This window comes from Neolamprologus multifasciatus, chromosome 23 (assembly GCF_963576455.1).
Source record: "Neolamprologus multifasciatus chromosome 23, fNeoMul1.2, whole genome shotgun sequence".
Classification (NCBI taxonomy): Eukaryota; Metazoa; Chordata; class Actinopteri; order Cichliformes; family Cichlidae; genus Neolamprologus; species Neolamprologus multifasciatus.
Genome location: NC_140460.1, coordinates 1,601,282 through 1,625,477, shown reverse-complemented (window position 1 = coordinate 1,625,477; position 24,196 = coordinate 1,601,282). Strand labels below are relative to the sequence as shown.

The following is a 24,196-nucleotide window of genomic DNA, read 5'->3' as shown; positions in this document are numbered from 1 at the left end:
GGTCAAAATTAGACTGATCCAAAAAAGTAAAAAAAAAATTTAAAAAATTATGAAATTAAAAAAATAAAAAATATATAAAATTAAAAAAAATTAAAAATAAATTTGTACCTGTCGTACCTGGATGCCTGTTACACATATATAAGCAGTGTTGTTTACTAATTGACTTTTTAATGCATTTAATGACTGACTGCTACATTTCTAAGTGTAAACTAGTAACTGTGTATCTTAAGTTCAAATGGGATCAAATGTTCCTTCATAGTCTGAGAAGATTTGGTCCTAGATTCATAGAGTGTGATTTTTGGAAAGTTGGTGAAGGGAGAACCACACATTATTTGTTTTGGATTTTTCCCCCTTTTCCCATCAGACTATCTGGAGAGTGAAAGGCAGATTTTGGAAAAACAGAGGGAGAAACATGGCAGCCAGCAGGTCGTCCACATAGCTGAGAGACACGCAGAGAGAAGAGCCAGGGAGGCCTTGGACTTCAGAAAACATCCTCTGGAAACGGAACCCACTGAGCAGGAGGAAGAGGAAGAAAAAGGCGGGGAGGTGGAGGAAGAGGAAGAGGAAGAAGGCCCACAGGATGAAACAGCAGCAGAGGAAGATGAAGAGGAAGGTGAAGAGGATGGACTAGCAGGTGACATGGTAGGAAGATCGTCTGAGCCAACGCCTTGGGCCAAGCCTGAAATGGAGCTGGGTCGTGGCCGGCAGCAGGTTCAGAAGAGGCCGAGCTTCGTGAGAATGAGGAGAGACCCGCAGGAGGACATTGTGGATCTCGACTCGTTCGTCAACCAGCACTACAAGGCCAAGGCGCTGCAGATGGCCACCTCCACCCGAGTCAAACGACGCAGCCTGCAGAGAAAGGAAGAGCAGGAGCCCGGGCCTGTGTTTGGGCTCGGCATGGAGCTGGGCGCAGGGTTGGGGATGGTGGGTCTGGAACCAATGGATGCAGGCTTTGATCTGGATTTTGCGCGGCCAAGGAAGCGGCTGCAGAAGCGAGACGTGGCGGGCCGGTACTTTGGTCAGGAGGCTGAGCTGAGGCACAAGGGACGCTTGATGTCCGTGTTGAGCATTGGCTTCTCGAAGGTGGACATCAGCTTGTGTGTCTTCCTTTATTTCCTGTCCTCCCTGTGTCTCCTGCTCATGTACCTTTTCTTCAAAAACCGCCTCAGACGACGGCGGCCGAAAATCTCCGTCCCCTGAGCCAACACGTGTGCTAATTTCACCCGAGTCATAACAAAGATTAATGTCTCCTAAGTTTGAGCGCACTGCACACAAATAAAAAATGCTGCCCTCCATAACTGTCCAGTCAAATGTTACCTGCAGTGACACATTTTACTGTGAATTTCACTGTTTTCTGTCCAACTAGAGACGAGGAGAAGGGAAAATTAGCAAGTTTCTTTAAGAAAATCAGGACAGTCATGATTTTATTTTCCGTGCAGCCTGAAGGGAATTTTATTCTTTCCACACTGACTGTGGAAAGAATGTGTTTAGATGTATATTTACTTTAAATAAAGGAAAATCAGTTTGTGTCACCACTTTAAAGCCCAGTATGAGCTGAAATGTTTTCTGTAATCTGTGTGATATCGATGCAGCGCTTCAAAATGTATTAGATCACCTGTCATCAAAAACAAGAAAACACAAATATTTTAGAAATGTGTCAAAAAGCTTGTTTATAGCTAACAGCTGTTATTTATTAGGCAAAATAAACTAAATTCACATTTTTAATCCCGGCACAGTGGACTTCAGAGAGGAGTCAGAAATGAATCGGGTAAAGCATTAAAAACCACCAAAACATTTTTTTTTCTGCAGGAATTCAAGCAAATAGCTTTAATTTGGCGTCTTGATTGGAAAATGTGCTTTATTATCTTATTATTGTATTTTTATTTGTAAAATGGTAAATCTTTAAATTCCCATGACAATGATTTTATTTTCAGTTCATTTTTATTTATATAGCACCAAATCACAAGTCACTTCAAGGTGCTACTACTACAATAGTACAGAGAAAAGCCCACCAATCAGATAAAGCCCCTCTGAGCAGGCACCTGGGTGACAGTGGGAAGGAAAAACTCCCCTTTAACAGGAAGAAACCTCCAGCAGAGCCGGGCAGAGAGAAGGGCTGTCGCGACTGACTGGGGGTGATGGGAGGAAGACTGGACCAATATCATTTTGATTTAAGAGCTTGCACAAATTGGTGGATTAACAGAAACACAGATGACTTTCAATACTGTTAGTTATGGCATAAAGCTGTGCTGGGGGGTCTAATAAGTTTCAGCTGTGTTTGGTTTTCTTTCACTTTTGGTGGATTTTTAATTTGACTGTTTTCTGTCAGATCTCCTCCTTAACGTTGTCGTGTGGCTGCGAATTTAGTCACATTACGTTTGTTTTGGTTGATTTTTCATTTCAGTCTCAATTTTGTGAATTTAAACGGTTAAATGAACTTTGAGTGATTCAGAGCAGTCGTGTTGAATCTTAAATTATTGCTGAAAACTGTGACTCGACCAGAGAGAAGCAGATGAGCTGCATTGGTCCAAATTACACTTGAGCTGACATAATGTCTGAATATTACATCACACTGAGTCTGCGTGATAGCCACTCTGGTTCTTGAAGTGGAGTGAGGAATATGTTCACACTGGACGAGGATTTGGATTAATCGGGATTTGTTTTGTTTTTGTTTTCTTGGTCCATGAACGATGAAGCGCTGCTCTTCTTCGATGTTTCCATTTGCTTTGGTCTGAATCAATAAAATTATTTTTGATAAGGATTTCCGTCTTTTGTTTCCTTGTTCTGAAGCGCCGGTCACGTTAAACACGTAAATGCCGCCTGTGTTGTCTTTAATGTCGAAATATGTTTTTGTTCCAGGTTTGAAAGTGACTTCCTGTTGTTCTAGGTCAAAACAAAAAACAATCAGGAGAAGGAGAAGGGTGTTACATGTAGAAATGGGGGTTAAACCATGCAAGGTTGAAGGAAAAAGCCTGTTGCCATCTGCTGTGCAGCGCAAGCTAAATCCTAACAATTTCATTGGGATTATAGCAAGTGAGTAATCCAGCTTTCCTTTAGGACTAGAGAGGAGAGATTACCCTTGAGGATTAGCTCCCAGCAGATAATAAACTTTATTAAAATGCAATCGGCTTTCATGAGGCTTCTTCCATCCTCACACACACACACTTGGAGGTGGGCTCTGCTGAGGAAGGGCAACGGCAGACCCTCAGGGGCGGTAACATGATGGGATAAGGGGTGGATGAAAGGAGTACTGTGGGGGTGGGGGGGGATAAATGGATGTATGGATGGTGGATGAGGGTTTGATGTTGAGATCACAACGAGCACAGCTGAAGGACAACCACAGCTTGATCTTGAGCTTTGTGTTTCCTGGAACGCCGGCTTGAATTCCCTCGACTGCTGCCCCTTACCTCCACCTTCCAACCCGTCACCAAAGCATACGTGGATAAACCCTCTGATCTCATCCTATAGCCCGATCTATCCCTTCATCCAAACCATGTGTTCAGCCTGTGCAGTTTTGATGATGACATAGGTGAGTTGAGGCAGTCAATTTCTCTCTCTCACACACACACACACACACACACACAAACGCACAATAGGGTGATTAATAGCCCCACATTAAAGCAGAGGAGCATCACAGCTGAGCAGCTGTGGTTGTGTGACTTAATCAAACTCTCAGGTACTTTCAATTAGATCCTCAATGACACATTATGATTGCCAGAATGGATCGAGAAAAGCAGTTCATCACAAGAAACCTTAACTTATTTATTTATGCCTCTTATCAGTGCATCGTGACACTTTTTAAAATCTCAGCTGGGATGGAAGACCATCAGAGTGAAGCAGGAATTATGTATCCTTAAACTTTTTGCACATCATGAAACATCATCATTGTTTATCTCGAGCGATTTTCCCGCACGTCCGATCAGTTAATCTGTTTAAACGTTTACCTGTGTTTGTTAGAGGATTGGCGTCAGCAATGCTGTGTGCCGCTCGCGCTACACAAGCCCTTTATCAGGTGTCTTGAGCTTCAGTGAGCTGCGAGTGTTATGCTGGTTCAGACTAATGATGGTTAATGAGGAAGTTGGCAGCAGTGTAATATCTGTGTGCAGCTTTGCCAAGGCTGAGGTGAGCAGTTCACAGCGAGGACACAGGCTTCAAATCTAAATCAGGACACATCCGGAGCTGTTTGTGCTTTTTACACCGTTTAATCGGATTCACACAAACCACAAAATGTCAGTTATGTGACAGTATGAATATAGTTGAAATGAAAGCATTTATTGTCATTATACATAGTATAACGAAATTGGAAACAGCTCTATAAAAGTGCACACGTGCTTATAGCACATTATAGAAACTATACAATCATATAACTATACACTACTATAAATAGAAATACACAGTACAGTGCTGACACAGTGTACTTTTATTTCAGTGCAGATTACTTTTGTACAAGTTTGAGTTGAGTATGGTGATAACTTTGGGGAAGAATTTGTCCCCGAGTCTGTTCTGGCCCGTATGGATCTGTCGCGCCTGCCAGAGGGCATTAGGTTGAAAAGCTGGGGTGGGTAGTGTCCTTTAAAATGTTTCTGGCCCTACTAAGACAACGGGAGTTGTAGACGGCAGACAAGAAGGATGATTTTTTTGTGCTGTGTTTACCACCCTCTGCAGTCTCTTCTTGTCTGCCTCGGTGCAGCTGGCGTGCCACACTGTCACTGCACAGGTCGGCAGGCTCTCGATGGTGGATCTGTAGAAGGTCATCAGCAGCGAGGTGTTTAGTTGCTCCTTCCTGAGCAAACCTTAGGAAGTGTAGCCGCTGCTGGGCTTTCTTGACTAGGGCCGTGGTGTTAGCTGCCCAGGAGACGCCTGCAGAGATGTGGGCCAAGGAATTTGAAGGACTCCACTCGCTCTACACATTCTCTGTTGATGTGCAGGGGGGCTCAGCCTGAAGTCCAGGATGAGTTCCTTGGACTTGGTGATGTTAAGTACCAGGTTGTTTGATGCACATCAGTCTCAGGACCTCATCTCTGTAAGAATCAGAATCAGAATACTTTATTGAGCCGTAGGGGAAATTATTTATAAGCTGCCTCATTTCTCCCTGTGATCAGCCCCATCACTGTTGTGTCATCAGCAAATTTGACAATGATGTTCTCTGGGTGGGCGGGACTGCAGTCATATGTGTAGAGGGAGTATAGTGGGCTTAGTACACAGCCCCGGGCAGAGCCGGTGCTGAGAGTGCGAGGGGACGAAAGGCGAGGACCCAGTTTCACCCGCTGGGGTCTGTTGACCAGGAAGTCCTTTATCCAAGAGCAGGTGGATGGCGGGAGCCCCGGGTTGGCTAACTTGGTGATCAAAATGTCTGGTATGTGTGTTAGTGTGTGTAGAGTGTGTGTTGGGCCAGTGCTCTGCCCTCGCGACCTGTGTAGGTGCTTATGCATAAAGGTAAACACAGTCCACACTGCTGCTGCAATGGAGTCAACTAAGCCACAAATTAACAACCAACAAGCAGCTTCAATAAAAAGTCTTTTTATTGAAGCTGGACACAAATGTTGCAAAATAAGGGCGAGTTTGTCTTATCTGTGTCTTATTTTATCACTTTGTGGAAATAAAACAAGACATAACTAATTAGTGAGTGTTAGTTATGGTTATTGAAAACCATCCATATAGTAGCTGCAGTTTAATATAAAGCTGTACACAGGTAGATTCATATGTGATGGACAGACATGATAGTAGTTTGGCCTCATCAGTGAACAGAGATGGGCGTTACTGTAATCCGATTACTTTTTTCAAGTAATGAGTAAAGTAAGGGATTACTATTGCAAAAATGGTAATTAGATTATCGTTACTTTCCCGTAGGAACGCTGCGTTACTGCGTTACTAAAACCGTGATTTTTTTGCGAGAATGTCTCATGACAGTGACGTAAGCGAGTGCGACGTTCGTGACAACAGCTGTGTGCAGATCAACAATGGATCATATATCGAGTGCAGAGAGAGTATGAGCGTGCAGCGTTTAAAGCGTGGAAGTACTGACCTTACTTTGAGTTTGATTCCATAAAAAGTGACAAAAACATTAGTGTCCGTTGTGCGTGGGAAGAAAACTTCTTTTTACAGCAAAAAAAACCCTAAACTTCCGAGCAAGCACCGAGTAGCTACGCCGTAATGGGAAACTCACAGAGAAACTCGCGGATTCTTCCACTGACCGCTGCACACCTGCACCAGGGTAACCCTCCGCCTACCCCGCTCCTGCTTTACAGGTGAAAATAGAGCAACAGGACCGCTAGTCTTTGACTTTATTTATTTTCTGCTGTGTTTTACTTGCATCTATTTGAAAGACTGAGTGTAAACACACAAAATATTTTATTTTATGTGCTGGAATGTGCAGAAAATAGGTTTAAATGTTAAACTAATTTCTTCCAGTCAGAGAATGTTGCAGATAATTAAATTTTTGCTTGATGCATAAAGTTAAAAGATTAAAACTAATAAAACAAGTTTTAAAAAGAGACTTTTCCATTTGATTACATTTTGTATGATGATTATGCAGAAAAAGTAGAATTGGGCTGAAAGATCTATCACTTTATCACCTATTCAGGTTGTAAATCGTGTTTTTAAAAAGTAACTAAGTAACTAAGTAATTAATTACTTTTGAAAATAAGTAATCAGTAAAGTAACGGGATTACTTTTTGGGGGAAGTAATCAGTAATTAGTTACTGATTACTTTTTTCAAGTAACTTGACCAACACTGTCAGTGGATTACTCCAGCTGTTAGTGTTTGTCCATGTTGTCTATCCTCGAGTTTCATATTTAACACTGAAAAGAATAAATCACATTAAACGAAAGCTCAGAAATAATCACTTCTTTCGCACGCAGACTGGACGGAAACATAAATCCCTACAGATTAAGCTGCAGTTGTTGTGTTTTCACTCATCTACATGTTTTTCTTTGACTTCTGTTACAGGAAGGTTTCCACAGTCCAACATCTGAAAACATCCGTTTGTTCAGTTTACAATGTTGTTACAAATCTGTTTGTGTTTCCAAGGTCAAAGACGACAAATGCTCATAAAAGCAACCACACAATTGAGCTTAAGGTGACACCGTCATGGCGTAGCTTTGCCTGCACACCTTGTCACCGTATATCTTCTTGGAGTAACACGAGCTGATTACTTTCTTCTAAACTTTTTTGTGTGTTTTGTCTGAAACTGATGCTTTGAACTGAGACAAAGTTGTGTTATGAAACCACTGACTGAAGGGTAAAAACCTCACCTTCCTGCCCTGTTGCTGTCTTCCATAAATTAGACAATGCAGAGTTTTATAGTCACTCGTCTCCTGTGCGCTCTCTGCCTCGATGTTTATTACCCCGCCGGTATTGATATTAAAATGCAGGAGGGGCTTGATGCATTTTTCTGTCATCTCTCTTTCTGACTTTAATAATACTATAAAGCTTCCTGCTGTGGGTAGAGGGAGAATGCGGGTGTGGGGGTGGAGTGGGGTGAATAAATTATGAAAAAGAGGTTAATATATGGTATTGGTATACATTGCATCCTAACTAAGCCAGATCCCCTTTCGGGTTTTAAACATGCAGCCTTTTAAACGCAGGAGTCACGCAGGGTCAGACCCATCTCATTTGTCTGCTGCAGCCCCTCCCCCTTTCATGTGGACGCTCATCTGCCCAGATCTGCAAACATCTCAGTGAGTGTTCATGCAGCCTGTACCAAGGTTTGCAGTTCATGCAATAACTTCTACTTCTGTCAGTTCACTCAAATTAATGGCTGATGAATGAGCACAGATTATACGCTTTTGTTTCGCTCCCAAAGACCCCGAACCAGCATAACCAGCACACCCAGCATAACCAGCACACCCAGCCAACCACAGTTACACCAGATGAAACTGTGGAATACACCCAGGTTGATGTGTTTGTCTTATTTGAATTCATTTGTTGGGATTTTTGGGTTTTATATCATTTTAAGTAACTATTTTAAACTCCTCCAATATAATCACTTTGACTGCTTCGTGCTTGTTTAATCCCATAATTTAACTTTCAGGACTTAAAATTGTGAGTTCACGTCACCGCATCAGTTCATCACAACACAACCCCGACCTTCACTTCTGCTGATCTGGGCTCAGTTTCCCAAAAACATTGTTAAGCCGGGATCATCTTGTTCCCATTGTACTTCTTTACAATGACACCTTATAGATGATTTTGGGAAACGAGGCTCTGCTCCTGTTTCACCCCCACCCCTTCCCCTCCACAGTTAGCATATAGCTTACAGGAAGTGCTTGGATAATGAAGTTGGAGAAGAGCCAACACTTGTCAGTCACACTGCTTTCACTCACTCAGCCAACACTGCTCCTTTCAGCGAGCATCAAAGATGCAACACTGGCTTTCTGTGGAAATCTGTAGGTTGTGGATGCCTTCACACGCTTTTATTGAGTAGTTTGTTATGATCGGTCATCTGCAGTAAAATAATCTGATTTTAATAGTTATCTTAAATAGAAATATCAAAACACAACACTGGAGTAAATGATTTTATTTTGTTTTGGGTTTTATTTGCTGAAATTAAAAAAAAAATGGTTTCATTCAATAATGTTGGTCAAAATCAGTATTTTAAATGCTGTGCGTGAGCTGTGTGTGGCCCATGAACGGTGAAAATGCCAAACCACAGGAGCTGCAGAGGAACTGCGATCTTATAGGAGCTGTTAATGTGTTTCTGCAGCTCTGGACTTCTGTTAATCACACATTAACATCATTTTTGCATCAGGAGGTTTCACCTGAATCCAGATTATTTTTTTGCACGCTGGTTTGCGAGAACAGCTTAAGCTCCAGGTCTCAGCTTTCATTCATCCTTATATCCATTTGCTTTCCACGCTTATCTAATGAAGTTCGTGAGGGTCGGGAGTCTATTCCAGCACGACGGGCAGCATTCAGACAGGCCAGCACCTTGGGCAGGTGCCAGTGCATCACAGGACTTTGAAACTGGATAATTTAACTAAATTTCAGTTAAAGGGAGATCCTCCTGAATCCTCCTGTTTGTGTGTCTTTATCTTGTCATAAATAAATAATATTAATAGTGTTTCAATTAAATCTTATCAGTGTGTCGTGAAAATAAAGCAACATCCAAATGAAATCCTTCGTGCAGGCTTAAACTGTTGTAGTTATTCGAGTCAAACGAGCCTATTACCGCCTCGTCTTAGCGCGACAGGGTCAGGTTCAATCAGGGAATTGGAAAATATCATTTCTGACGGGAATAGATTTCGTTTGTTCAACCAATCTCTTCTACTAATTACCCAAATGGACAGGAGCTGTCAGGAGACAATAACTATTCCCTAATAGAATTTGCCCCCCAAGTGCAATTTAATTTTCTCCTCCGAGCTCTCTCCTAAGGTTTCCCCCTCGCTTTCTGCCTCTCTCCCTCTCTCTGTTCCTTTCCTGCTTTCGGACCAAATGCGCGGGGACACGGTGCCACTGCTACCTGATGTTGTTTTGCGGGTGGACGGCGGAGAAAGTGTGGACTGACTACTGCAGTTTCCCTGCGAGCTCTGGCTGAAACGAGCCTCGGCGGTATGGAGGAGGAGAAGAAGAAGGCGAGGAGGAGGAGGGAGAGCAGAGAGGAGACAGACTGCCAGGTAGGTCTGCGCGATGCGCTGGGCTGTAATTCGTCTTGGAAGTCGAGAATCCATTTACGCACTTGTAAAGTGTTGCATGAAGGGAAACATAACGCATTTGTTCTGCTCGCAGACTCTGCATGAATTTGATCGTACCCAGGCTGAATTTGTGCTCTGAACCGTGTTATCACCATTGCAGGGCAAATTTGCTAATGTGCTCAGCTGACGTCCACTTTGGTTTGTGTGACTAACATTCAAATAATACATTTAAACGCGCAAAAACAATAAACGCTCAGATGAAGCTTTTTCTGTTGTGGCTCGTTATGAACCAGGCCTGCTGCAGCGTTTCATCCCGCTCCATGAAAGCCTGATCACATAAGATATTGTGACTCTCTGCTCTCACTAAGATGGATCTGTGAATCGCAGATTTGCGCTTTGGTGACAATGAACTCATCCACTGAAATATTAGATCTAATTAGAGGTGCTTGGGTCAACGGCGGTGGCAAAGGAGTCGCCCTCTGTTTGAGTTATTGTCCGAGAGCTGCCTCCTCTCAAGATTACATTCATTTAGATAAATAACCTCCTTCGAAATATGTATCATAAAAATAGAAAAACATCTTTACTGATTTGTGTTAAAAATGTTTAAGAATTAAACTTCATTTAACAGCCCGGGCAAATTTAACAGAGCGGTTTGAGTCCCCTTGGATAATAACATTAAATATATCTTCTCTGTAATTTCACACTTTAATTACTATTATTTTTAACTGTTGTGTGCAGCATACATATATTTGTAAAATCAAAACGATTCCCCCCCAAATGCGGATTGTTTTGCACATCCTTCAGTCACTAATAGCCACGTTGCTTTGCCATCTCATTTAAAGATGAAAAACGCGCCTCATCATTTACTGTCCCACTAAACCAGATGTGCGCGCTCGTATCTTCTCTCTCGCTGCATTTGCATCCGTCAATTATTCTAATTGTGTTGCCCTTTGCTGACAGTTTAAGAGCATTTTATCTGCATTGTTTTCTAGGACAGCTAAAGGGCCTCGATTCCAACAATCAGAGTAATTGAATAGTCGAATAAATTGAATGATCTTGAGGGGAAAAGTGTATAATGAAAATAAAGTGAGACCATATGATCCCCTCGCCACACGTGCACGTTACTGATGGATGGACGGATAAAATTCCTGTAATATCCCAGCCTGCCTTTTAATCATCCTGATGTCCGTTTTCATTTTACTAAATTATATCTGGAAACGCCACACATACAGGCGAAGGGGATTGTGGGTCCAAACACCATAGGGTGGCTATAAAAAATAAATAATAAATAAATAATAAACAGAGATAGAAGCAGTTTATGGGCAAAAAGGGGGAAAATACGCATAATATGACAACTTAAATTGACTTTACCAGAGCTTGTTCTCCCCCTTTTCTGATATTTGTAAAGCCAAATAAAATAGTCCGCTAGTTTTGATCTATTACTGGTGCAAAATATTGAGTCACATCACAGAAGATCTCAAATATGTGTTGGATATTAAAGGGTATAAATGCGTTGAATTGATACACTTGAACTAAAACCTCACCTAAAATAGCCAAGTGGTAAATAAACTAAAAAGAAATGCTTTCACTTATTGTTTGTTTTTTTTAAATAAAGAAAAATTACTGGTTTTGTTTTAGTTGAACATGTGATGTGTGTGTGTGTGTGTGAGAGAGAGAGGTGCAAACAATCACCTGGGACCCTCAGACGGACTCGGAGTTGATGGAAACAACCTGCACTGGTTTGGAGGCGGACCGCGGCGGCAAAGCGCCACTGTGTGCTTTTCTTTCCACGCTTGAAGTAAATTGGAAGCGAAGATTGAGTTCATCTAGCCTGAACTAGCGGCCCTCCGGAGGGAATATCTTATCCGGGAGAGCAGTCTCAGACGATGGGGTTTGAAATGAGCAGTGTCAGGAGGACTGCGCCCAGACTCCTAATCCTACCTGTCACTGAGAGAGCAGCTGCACGGAGCTGCCACTGCCGGGGAAAGGGCTACAGGTGACGGTGCTGTGAATGTGACTCAGACGTGTCCAATAATATTCCTTCTGTGGTGTGGCTTCATTTATTATTCTTTCCTTTTTTTGCACCCTTAGCTGTAGTAAGACCTCAGATTACATCTCAGATTACAGGGATACTTCTCAGGTGTGACGGTGCCCACACGCACGTTTTATAGGGCCAATCAATCACCAAATAATAAAAATGAAGAAAAATGCGTTTACTTGCATTGAATTGACTGATGCCGCCATCCCACCTGCTGATATTCTATAAAAGTACATTTTTGCATCGCATTTGGTCACAGACGTGGGTGCTGAAGAAACAACATAGTCTGGACGATCCGCAGGGAAATCTGCGTGGACGCTTTCTTTTTTATTGCTTCGTGGATCATTTCTAAAGTAAAATGACATGTAGCTGAACTCTAATTTTCCTGGCAACACAGGTCCCTTCTCCTCCTTTCCTAAAGGAGCCCTGCTTGCCCGGGGACCCTCCGGAAGCCACTGCAGTGAGCTATTTATGGTCTCCACGGGAGCGAGGCCCCGCCTCTCCAGAGACTTTCTCATATAGCATGTAAGACTCCCCTGCTCCTCTCCTTTCTCCTTCTTCCTTGTACACCTATTGAGGATGCTTTCCGCCTTCGGGGGGCCTCCTCTTCCTGCTCTCCTATTGGCTCCCGGTCAGCCTCTGCCGTGGTGACGTCAGGCCCCGCCGCCCCTGCAGCGCTGAATGGACCAAGCAGCCTGTCTGATCCACTCCAAAACAGCTCAACACGGCACGGCACAGCACGGACACCGTCCCGGGAATAGGAAAATAACAGGAATAGAGGCTTGACGGGACAGCGACAGAGATCAGCCTCCAAATCGCACGAAGGCCCAACAACATCAGCATCATTGTTTGTTTTCTTCACGAGACAGGACGGGGGAGTGCGCCCACCGTTTTGCGGGTGTATGTGCGTGCGCTTGTCTCCCGGTTTGGATCACGATGATGCAAAGTGCGGCGGTCCTACCGACAGAGAGTCCTGTGAAGAGTTTACCGGAGATTCTCGGAGTGCCACTGCAGCGTAAGACATTTTTTTCTCCTGTTCTTCAGTCTGGAAACTGGTTGGCGAGCGCAACCGGTGCTGCGGGGATTTGACTGTAGGGAGAGGGGCTTAGTTCCAGCAACCCGAGCGAGATTGGGGAGTCTTAGTGTGTCACGTACACCACTAATGTGCCACGCTTAGTCTTTATTTCACGGTGCAAAAGCGCCTCATAGACGATTCTGCTTCTCGGCCTCACAGCCACCCGCATGTCCAATTAATCTTCAGCCTCACACAGCGAAGACGTGTTCTGCGTTAGGCTGAAGCGCAAACTGGGATATTTTTCACTCATCCTGGGTGAAAAATAATTTCTGGTGAAAGGCAACATTTATGATTCCCTAGTTTGGCCTCTAACTTCCCGCGTCAGGTTGCTGGGCTCACACGGAGCCTCCCAGCTGTTAATTTGTAAAAGAGTCTGCATGGTCAAGAGATCAGGCGCAGTTGTCATCAGCCATCAGACAAACACACTGACTTTGACTGACACTCATCACTGGGTCGAATTAAATAGCTCGAAACACTTTTATTTATTACAATTTAAGCACTAATAAAAGTGAAAATATTATTATTATTATTATTATTATTATTGAGGATAAGGGCAGATATTTAGTAGTTAATTATCGATGTATCGATGTATTTTCTACCTTCCAGCATCAAAGGCGAGAAATGCCTTACATCTGTTCTCCTGTTAATCTGTGCCAAACCTTTTCTTTCTTTTTTCTTTTTTTTTACAATCAAGGTCCAAGTGCAACTGGATACATTTCTGTTCTGACCTAATTATTTAATATGCCAGTTAGTAACAATGTACAGATGGAGCGGGTCTAATAGGGTAACGTCAAAAATAATCCACAACAGGACGGGATAACGTCGAGCGAAATTACTGGACTGCTCTGTTTTCAAAATACTCATGATGCACATTTAAAGACGCACATTCAAGGTTTGAAATCTGTTAACAAATGGCTAAAACTATATAACAAAACTGAGGGTAATCTTTTACATTTCTCCTATCCAACTAAAAAAAACATAAACAACGGTGAAATATGACACGAGTCATCTAAGACTTCCAGCCTGTTCAGTGAAGTATTTAAACCTCACCAATTGGGGGGGAAGCCTCTATATGGTGGGCTTATGCTCTTTAATTTTATAAATCGAGACAGATTAAAAGATTGGATAAAGATCCTGCCACTCAGCCCCCTGCAGAGCCAGCAGGCATCCTGGATTTAAACCTGGATTATTTCAGGAATAAAAGCAAAGCAGAATATATGTGAGCATTTTATATCACACACACAGTCCTCTGCTGACTCAGGGCAATTACACCCACACCTTAACCTGCAGGCTATTAGTCGTTGATATAGAGTGTTTACTTCACGTTTAATTAACACAAATCGCTTGACAACCGACGGCTGCCAGAGTGCACTTCTTCTTCTTCTTCTTCCTCCTCCTCCTTTCGTTTCTTCTTCTAAACAACACTCCTGCTAAAAGAGTCTGAAAGTGTGTTTCACCCGCTGTGTGAAATGAGCAAAGCGATGAGACTGCACGTGGTGAAGAGTGGTGGCAACAGATAATAAGATATGAAGAAGACCTCCTGAATACACGAGGGTTACTCTCTCTCTCACACACACACACACACACACACACACACACACTGAAGCTGGATGGCGAACGCCCTGTCGTTGCCAAGAATCGTGCTGCTTTCCTTTCAGCACCACTTCTCTCTCCAAAGCCATCCCGCTCGGCTTCACCCACCACTTATCTCTGGATATTTAAAATGCTCGTCCGAGACACAGGCCACCCTTTCATAATCATTTCACTGCCTTCTTCTATCCTTTCTATGAGAATTACCTCGCCGAGGAGACACAAAGCCAGTCCAAGCTGCGTCTGTGCCGGAATGTTCCTCTGTGTGTAACAGTGTGCGCACTGGGTTTTTAAGCTTCTGTAATAAGGACCGAATATTTCGATGAGGTTATCTGTTCTTACTCTTCGCAAAATAAAACGTTTAAAAAAAAAAAAAAGAAGCTAATTTTCACTGAGTTACAATTATTTCTCCTCCTTGAAATTAAAATTAAAATCACAGAAATGCCAAAGGTACTAAGAGTAGTGCATTAAAAAAAAAAAACCCTCTAAAATGTGCGTGTCCTCGCCTCCACGCTGCAGAGTCAGTGAGCTTGGTTTTGCACGCAGTATTGTGTGTGGGGATTACGCATGAGGCACCCGGCGCTTACACGGTTATTGTAAGATGATTTCACGGCCGATATGTTTTCTCTCCACAGCAAAAAGGTTGTGATGTGTGTCTTAGCTTCATGGTGGTTTCCGGCCCCGGTCACTTGTTTTTTCTCTGTATGTTTTTTTTTTTTTTTTTTTTACAGTTTTTTCTCGTCGTTAACATCATGCAGATGTGTGACAAAGACAGGCCGAGAATAAAAACAGTCTAAAGGTCTTTAAAGACAAATGCTGACGTGATGTTGGTTTATGGAGCATTGCTTTAATTTAATAGAAGGAGTGGGAGTTACTGTAATAATAAAAATGTTACAAATACAAATATTAAAATATAAAAAATATGCTGTTTGATCTCTATAAATGTGCTACTTTGACAGAAAATCGTTTTTTGTTTTGAAATAAATCATGTTTTGATTTTATTTTTAAGATGTCTTGAAATGTGCAGCTTACCTGTAGTTTATCATCGATGCCAAATTTAATTGCTAATATCTGCCTCTGAATGAGCACGTGTGGTGTGCCAAGACACCTTTTTTCCCCTTTCTTTTTTTTTACATTCACAAAAATTAAATTTAATCTCCCCTTGACCCTGATTTACATCCAGAAACCGCCTCACCTTCTCACACTGGTTGCCACCATGCTTCCCATAAAATCATTAGGAGATTAATTAGGGTCAAACTAGATCTGGCTAACGAAATTAAGAGAAACAAAAATCAATATTTCGTCAGAAAATTATTTTCGCCCTACAAGCGAACAGCTCCGAGTTCAGCACCTTGGACAGAGACGGACAATACAAATACGCGCGATTTATATATTTTTTGTGCTGTTTAGCTGCGATAGCAACATCAAAATAAGTCGTAATAAAATAAAATAAATATATAAACAGAAGCAAAATAAATAACATAAAAAAAAATGAAACCGATATGATACATCACGGTGTTTGTTACAATGACGGGCCTTTAGAAAATAAACATCCAACAGATTTCATTGTTATTATATCTACACGGAAATATGAGTGAAACCCGAGTTTATTGTCTGATTGGGGTTTTAAAACTAAACTACAGGCTTGCAGATTTAGGGGAAACTTTAATGTGCGAAACAATTCTCCGTCACCATGAATGTAATTTCATTTGTTGTTGTTTTTGTAAAGGTAAAACTAAACGAACGCCCCTTTGGTTCGCGTAAAGCGCTTATTTCTCTTTGCTTCTCTGTTAACTCTGCGGGACCGCTCTTGTCTCCGTCACAGAGATCCCTCAGTGTGCAGGCTGTAGTCAGCACATCCTGGACAAGTTCATCCTGAAGGTGCTGGACAGACACTGGCACTCCAAGTGCCTCAAGTGCGCCGACTGCCAGACACCGCTGGCGGACAAATGTTTCTCCCGGGCAGGAAGCGTCTACTGCAAGGAGGATTTCTTCAAGTAAGTGCGCTTCTCCCCTCACCATCCGCGTGGATTGTTTCCTGCAGAGTGAGCACTGTCAGCCTTTCTCCAGAGCAGCACTAACAAATTTACAATTTTCCTTGACAAAAATCCGACTGTGACCTGTAATAGTTCCGGTGTATTTAGTATTGCAACCGACTGGTTTCCGTTTGCTAACACGGTTAAAATGCTAGCAATATAACATTGTACCATACATGTATATTAGGCTAACCTTTGTCTTTTTACCTTTAATTATTTAATAATACAAATTCACCACTTTCCCCTAATTTATGAAGAACAGAAACCTCCCAGCTTGCAGGTGTGTTTGTTTGGGTTGATGCTCGCTGCTGTTCTCCTCTTTGTTCTGACTGAACATGTGTGATGTTGGTCGCCCTCATAATGAGCACAGTTTGCCTGATTCCCTGTGTAGTGGCAGCTCTACAGATTAAAAACCCCTTTATTTCACAGTCTAGTTGCCATTTATTCTTTCAACAATTGGATGTTTGAGGCATTGCAGGAGAAAATTGAGTTTGACTTTTATCCAGAACACGATCGGCATATTGGGGCTTTTTACCAAATCATGTTTGAAAGGTTTTAATGCTCAAAGCTAGAAAGAGACCTAAAGAGCTCCGGAGTCTCACTGGGAGCTAACTGTGTTAGGTGACCCAGGGGGCAGCGCTGGTGGGGGCTGTAGCATGTTCAAACGCACACACAGACACACACACTAAATAATACATACACATAGCTTTGCTGGTGTTTGCTTCCCAGAGGTGATTTGGAGGCCTCACCTTGCTCTTTTTATTTTTGTGTGTCTGTGCTGTGATTTAAAGCCTCTCCTGAGTCGGTGTTTTATTGGTTCTCCTCAGGGTGTCTTTACTGTGACGACCCCTCCTCCTCCTCTTCTTGTTCTCTTTTTACTCTTCCTCCTCCTCATCTAGAGCTGTCAGTAGTTCATCTGCAATCACATAAACATGCAAACATGCAGATGCACGCTCAAACGCACACAGTGCACTGATCCCGTCCATCTATCAGTCTGCTGGCAGATCTACCGTTAACAGAAACACATTCCAGGGATGATTTTTCCCTCCTCAGCAGCTGGAGTTCCTATTAATACAGACACCGTGCCATCATTCTTGGCTGCAGATGAAGAAATAGTCATGTAGTGTGTGAAATTTTAATCTCAGCTGCTCGCACTCTTTCCATCAATCCACCCCGCCGGCGCTTTACAAATTTTTTTAATGGCGTCTCTCGCTCTCCTTCATGTTTTCCTGCAGACGTTTCGGTACAAAATGTGCATCGTGTCAGCAGGGCATCCCGCCGACGCAGGTCGTGCGGAAGGCGCAGGACTTTGTTTATCACCTGCACTGCTTCGCCTGCATCATGTGCAGCAGACAGCTGGCCACCGGGGACGAGTTTTACCTCATGGAAGACGGGAGGCTGGTGTGCAAGGTGGATTACGAGGCCGCCAAACAAAATGGTAGGTGTGCAGGAGTGTTCACTGTTAGGCTACGACGAGCGTTTACTGGAAATATACGTTTCAATAACTCTTAGCAGTTTTTATCCACCTGGTTTAGTGCTGATGACTTCACTTAACTACACAGAATCACAACACTATGAATCATGGATAAAGTTGTATTCACGGTAATACGACTCCTGCCGGTGGATCTGTTGTTTGTGCTGCTTCTCTCTCTCCTCAGATGTCCATGCATCTCTGATTGATTATGCAAAGTGAAGCAATGCTCTTATATGGTGCTGTTCCAATCACTCCAGCAGTGAATAGATTTATGTCCTCTGCTGTGGGAGTGGGACAGATGCACAAGGACAATAATACACTTCTATACATGACCGTTCACTCCACCGAGCACAGACACGCTCAGTGTGAAGGCCTGAGGGCAGTGAAGAAGTCACTCACGCTCGCGTGTGGTGTTTTCAGATGATTCAGAGGCGGGGACCAAGAGACCAAGGACCACCATCACCGCCAAACAGCTGGAGACCCTCAAAAGTGCCTACAAAAACTCGCCGAAGCCCGCACGCCACGTCAGAGAGCAGCTGTCATCGGAGACGGGGTTAGACATGAGAGTGGTGCAGGTAGAGTATTTTGGCTATATCCTGCAGGTCCCTGAGAAAGCCGACTCGCTGAATCCAGGCCTCTCAAGTGCTGATATAAATGTTAAAAAGCAAATGCATATTTGGAAACAACATAATTCACATGATTTTACTTGAATTTTAAATTTAAATGAGCATATTTAGTATTTTAGAGTGTTTCAGAGCTAAAAAGATCACGTTTTACATTTTTTTCACATATTCACTTTGGTGTTTTTCGTTCACTTTTTTCGTTTGTTTTCCTACCTAAAATTTCTGGTATCGACTGTTGTGAGATAATTAAAATTTGATGAGTTTATTTGTTCATTTAAAAGCTCAGGTTGCAAATAAACACATTTATAAAGAGTGACGCTGTATTGCGTCAAACAAAGGCCGAGGCTGAAGTCAGACTGAGAGCGTATCCTTCCTGTTGTCCTTTATTATTCGTTGCAGATAATGTTTCAGAAAGTGTTTCATAATTTCATTTGCACTTAACGATAAATGTTCCACAGGTTTGGTTTCAGAACCGGCGAGCGAAGGAAAAGCGTCTGAAGAAAGACGCCGGGCGCCATCGCTGGACTCAGTTTTATAAAAGTGTCAAACGCAGCCGAGGAGGAACTAAAGTGGAGAAGGAGAGCTCAGCCGACGACGCAGGACTCAGCGACAGCGAGCTGAGCTTCAGAGGTACGCGGCTTTTATCGCTTAAAAGTGAGATCCCTGCAGGGAACTGTCCGTCACGCTGCCGCGCTAATGGGATCGAGGGAGCCTAGAAGCCGCTAAATGACACGAGCGCCGCGGCGATTGGAAGTGTCTTTGTGGCGTTTCATTTGTTTTCCAGCATTCATCAACGCGTGGCGTCGCAGTCGGGCAAATCCAGAATGGCATTCTCATTTCACATTCCCGTCACACGTCCCTGTGGCTGCTGACGCATCCTCCTGCCTCTGTTTGTCACCGTGATGGAGCTTATTGGAAAAGAGAGAGGGTCCTTAGTGGGATGCGAACGGCGTTTTAGACACGCCATGTTATTTAATGTTCGCACACCCCGTTTTTGGTAGTCATAAAAGTCCTCAAGCCAAAGAAGGCTCTTTTTATGAGAAATGAAAACATGGTGACAGAAACTCTATAAAGCATGTGAGGCTTTTAGTCAATTAGAGAGAAAGCGCTCTGGGGCGTTGTTGTTATTGAAGCCACTCAGGGGAGGGACGAGATGGAAACAAATATTTGGTGCTGCAGTAATCGCTCGGTTAGAGACGAAGCAGAGAGAGCATCCTTTCTCACTTTCTCGCTAACAGAACCGAAAAGCGTTTCAAAGACTTCCGTGACTCGTCCATTTACCGTACCGCCGTGAAATCCGCCGCGATAAATCTGACTCGTAAAAGCACTTAACCGTATTGAAATATAACAACTGTATAATGCTCGCGCAGGTGACGGCGCCGCTGATGTCTCAAAGTTTTTACACTCCTCGCGCTAAGTGACGGTTTCTCCTCCACAGACGACCAGGTCCTGTCCGATCTCGGCCACGCCAACGGGCTTTACGGGAGCGTCGGCGATGTGACCAACACGCTGAATGGCGGCTTCTCCGTCGACGCGGCGGGACAGCCCTACCACGACATCCGAGCGGGAAGCCCTTACGGTCTCCCCCAGTCGCCCTCCTCCATCGCCTCTCTGCCCGGCCACACTCCTCTCCTCAACAACCTGAGCTTCAACATGGACAGCCTGGTGGCGCAGGGGGGGCCGGGCGGCGTGGGACAGGCTCTGAGGGCCATGGCGGGAGGCCCGACCTCAGACCTCTCCACAGGGAGCAGTACGGGATACCCTGACTTCCCCACCAGCCCCGCCTCATGGCTGGACGAGATGGACCATTCCCAGTTTTGAGTCTCAGACATGGTAAAAAAAAGTACTGTGGGGAAACATCAAAGTGGACTCCGAAGGCTTTTTACATTTCTTTCTATCGCTCGCCACGGTCCATGTTTCGGGTGCGATGTTGGGCGAAGAGGAGAAGGGAGTCGTAGTTGGTGAGGTAGCCATCGGGTCGAGATAGTCTGAGCAGAAGCAGCGAGAACGCCTCCACACAGAATGAGTCAACTCTGCATCACACGATCTTTTTTACACTTTATTTTGTTCGTTCACTCTCTGACAGTGAGACCGGATCTCAAATATATCGGTGGAGTAATGCTCACAGGGGAGAAACGTCTCACACAACATTAGGGCGACACAATCCAGATCAAAGTCCCTACGAAACCCAGGAGTCACCTGCATGCTTCTCATCCACACCGAGCAGGACTGCCGTACAGCCACGTCCAAGCCTTTACATTGGCAATGCACTTTACTCTCCTCGCCTCTCTACAGGTGTGGACAGGAACAGGAGCAGAGGACAGGAGAGACGTATGCACAAGGCAAAAAACAGTGTTTCATCGGGAGAGAAATTTACAAAAAAAGAGTGGCACAAGTGTTGATTTCGAACCACGCTGATGCTTTTTTTGTTTTGAACATAGATGCTCAAACTTACAGCTTATTAGCAAATAGATGACCGTTGGTCTGCCCGTCCTTTCCTCTGTCCGTCCGTCTGTTCATTAGAAGTTTACGTCTCCCCTCTGTGAATGAGGGCGATCACTGTTTGCTACAAAGCAGATCTCTCGTCTATATTTATAGGTGCTTGACTTGTTGTCATCTGTGTAAAAGCTGGTCTGGAAGCAGACGTCCGTCAGTATTAAATGATCTCAGACACAGACTCGCCAGGAATAAAAAGATTATATGTTCAAGGCAAAGTCAAGACATGTGTACGGTTTGGAAATATTCAGTTCTAACTGCTAACACGCCCCGCATCTTATCCTTTTGTATGCACATTGAAAAGCAAACATAAATTTGACACTTGAAATGCTAACAAGCAGGAACGCAGATAAAAACTCTCTTGAGTTTCTTCGGTCTGATCCAGGCGCCTCTTGGTAATCTACTCAGTGCAGCTTCGCCTGCTATCAACCTACTTACTCACCCCAGATGTGTCGTCAGCCTGTTCTCCCACCGCCCGGCCTGCATGTCAGAGGGATTACCGATAGTCCCCCACATTCAGGGCTGATGCTTTAGCGTCAGCGCTGGCACGACTGCCGGGCCGATGCATTTCCCACAGCTGCGTCTTTAAAGACCCACAACAACTGAAACGGTGGAACGATTCGGTGTTTCTGATTGTTGACCTGCTGAGCATGCAGGAACCATCATTCAGATTCGATCTCTGCTTCAAAAGAGAAACAAAGTCATGTGGGTACATCTTTTGTTTAAAAAAAACAAGGAAAAGAGGGAAAAACAAGTGTTTTCAAAACCAGAAAGCAAATAAAGAAATACAAAGTGACACTATTCAGAGAAACTCGAGATTACAGCGTAATTATTTGGTTGATAAATTAAAACGATATAAAGTGTAACACGGGGGTAACATTTAGATGTATTAGAGTTGGTTAAATTCCAATACAACGAAGAATAAATGTATTACAGAAAAAACAAATTTAGGAAGCTCTCATATTTGATTATTTCATTTATCACTTATAAATGACAGTTGGAAGCAACGTGGACAAAGTTTTGAAAGAAGAATATTAAATCATTAGTTTTAAATTACTGAGCTACTGTAAAACAATTGTTCATTATGTGACAGTTAAAAACGGGATGCAGTCTATAACTCACATCAACCATGAGTAAACATCTGTTACCCCCAGGACGAGTGCACCTTAACTACAGTGTAATGTTTGACTTTTACAGTAAAGTGAAATAACAAACATGTGACCACGACAGCTTCATTCAGTCTGCGTTGCCTCCAAACTTTGCATCTTAATCGCTGTAAATTTTGTACAGTTTGAAAACGTGTTGATCGTCTTGTTTCATGAGCGCTATTTATTATTGCCATGTGTCTTTGAAAAAGATGTAAAAGAGAGCACTGAATTTATTCATTTATGCCTTCTGTGTAACGGTCTGAACTGTGTACAGTCAAATCTATATGAGGAAAATAAAGCTGGATTGTGTTTGGGTTACGCTCGGCTGCTTTCTTTCCGTTCTCCGGGCCGACGGTGATGAATGTGAGACTTAAGATTTTCAGCTGGACTTTGTTTTTAATATATCAAAAGAAAAATACGTGCTGTAGGTGTTTTTATTATTTTGCCTTATTGAAACGCTCTTAGAGCGAGTTAACCCGCAAATTCATTTACCCATTGAGAGCATTTACCACACACTTAGGCCTCTATTCAATTGTGGGGATCCATTTATACCACCAACAGACAGTGGTCATTCAGTTAACAGTGATTGATACTGCTTTCCGCTCTCGCTCTCTGGGTGGGGGGTGGGGGGGTGGGGGGTGACAAGAAAGATGCATGAAGGGAGATTAAGGAAAGAAAGCCAGAGAGAGAAATAAAACAAGTGCAGAAACAGATGCTCGCTGGCTATTTCTCTGATCCTCTCAGTGCTAAAGAGACACAACAGCAGATTGCAGCACCGCACTGTCAAATCTACCCTTAATCCCCGAGCTGTTAACTAATTGTGAAATATAGGCAAATGTGCTTTGTAGTCAGGCAAATATGATCCATATGCAGGCAGCGTGCTCGCACAAGTCGAGCTGGTAAATAAACAATTTGCTGAGAGGCCAGTAAAAAAATAAGATGACTGTAATCCTACAAAAAATTATTTAGTTATTAAATGAAATTTTACTTGCAGTAATTATTACCTAAAAGGCGTCTTCTGCACATTTTCATCTGTACTTAATGTGAAAACAGAAAATGACAGTGAGTCCCAGCAGGCGTCTGCAATGGAAACGTGAGGGTGTGACAGAGGCCTTCTTAGTTTAGCATGTAAGCTAATAATGCACGCACAACATGGAGTAGCGCTGAAGCTGCTTCATAGACTCTGATTTTAAAATTGTTAAAATTCACATTTTGAACACATTTCAACCAAAACAGCAGACAGAACGATCGGCGCCGTCACCTGAGACGCTACCAGGAAATAACACAAAACAGTCACGTGTCGGCTGCGTCGTTAGGTGTAACTGGCACTCACACACATGCAGTTTCTGCTGCATGGATAAAAGCTCACGAGTTACAATGCATCTACTCCCTGTGACTATGGTGTTGGCTAAGCGCAGCATGTATAGAATTATAATGAAATTACAGCACAGTGTACATCCGTATGAAAGTCATTTCTATGCAGCAACGTGCAGCATTTGTTTGAGAGCAGGCCAACGCAACCCAAACGTAAGTGATATCGATTCCTCTGTGTTTTAGCTATTCCTGTAGCATTATAAAAACAAAAAGCAAAGAGTCAGCCTGCTTGGAGTTTGCACGTTTGCATAAAATGCTACAAATTGAGCTGATTTTTATTTAAGCATTGATTGGCTGGGTTATGGGCATTAATGGATAGGGTCTAATAGTACTGGCTTACAAAGATAAAGAGCCACACAGACAGTTAGGATAATTTACACGCCACTTACAGCACTAGTATACAAATAAATCTGTGGAAACTCCACCACTGTTGCTTTTGCGAAGATGACAAACACAAGCACAAATGCCATTATCATCGATCGCGAGGCTTTTATTACAAACTTCCTCAAGGAAACGGTTTTTTTTTTTCCTTCTCAAGCAAAAGGGAATAAATTAACATGCAAAATAGACAGGATTTGTTTTCGGACCGAAAGTCAATCTTGCAGCGTCGAGACAGGACATTTTTCTCCCCGAACAACTTCATCCAGCCTGCAGTGAACAATGATCCGCAGCATGACGGAGTGAGTCTTAAAGAGGAGCTGGAGTCAAA

The 24,196-nt window shown here is 43.2% G+C and overlaps 2 protein-coding genes across 2 annotated transcripts in view; both read left to right on the top strand.

Moving 5' to 3' along the window:
* qsox1 (quiescin Q6 sulfhydryl oxidase 1) overlaps positions 1-2,761 on the top strand; it is a 28,708-nt gene extending 25,947 nt beyond the window's left edge. Inside the window, exon 13 of the mRNA XM_085151285.1 lies at positions 365-2,761. Within this exon, the coding sequence (XP_085007411.1) occupies positions 365-1,200 (836 nt within the window). The 3' untranslated portion in view covers positions 1,201-2,761. The remainder of the gene's footprint in view (positions 1-364) is intronic.
* A 6,863-nt stretch (positions 2,762-9,624) lies between these two features.
* lhx4 (LIM homeobox 4) lies at positions 9,625-22,431 on the top strand. The gene is made up of 6 exons (XM_085151304.1): positions 9,625-12,686; positions 16,162-16,333; positions 17,608-17,810; positions 18,267-18,421; positions 18,928-19,099; positions 19,908-22,431. The coding sequence occupies exons 1-6, from the start codon at positions 12,608-12,610 to the stop codon at positions 20,288-20,290; spliced, it is 1,164 nt and encodes a 387-aa protein (XP_085007430.1). The 5' UTR covers positions 9,625-12,607; the 3' UTR covers positions 20,291-22,431.
* The last annotated feature ends 1,765 nt before the right edge of the window (positions 22,432-24,196 follow it).

What these genes read in the sequence shown, in the direction of transcription:
- lhx4 (XM_085151304.1), top strand. Translation starts at nt 12,608, where the DNA reads ATGATGCAAAGTGCGGCGGTCCTACCGACAGAGAGTCCTGTGAAGAGT. An exon ending in TCTCGGAGTGCCACTGCAGC is followed by an intron (nt 12,687 to 16,161) that starts GTAAGACATTTT and finishes TCTCCGTCACAG; the next exon opens with AGATCCCTCAGTGTGCAGGC. An exon ending in CGAGGCCGCCAAACAAAATG is followed by an intron (nt 17,811 to 18,266) that starts GTAGGTGTGCAG and finishes TGGTGTTTTCAG; the next exon opens with ATGATTCAGAGGCGGGGACC.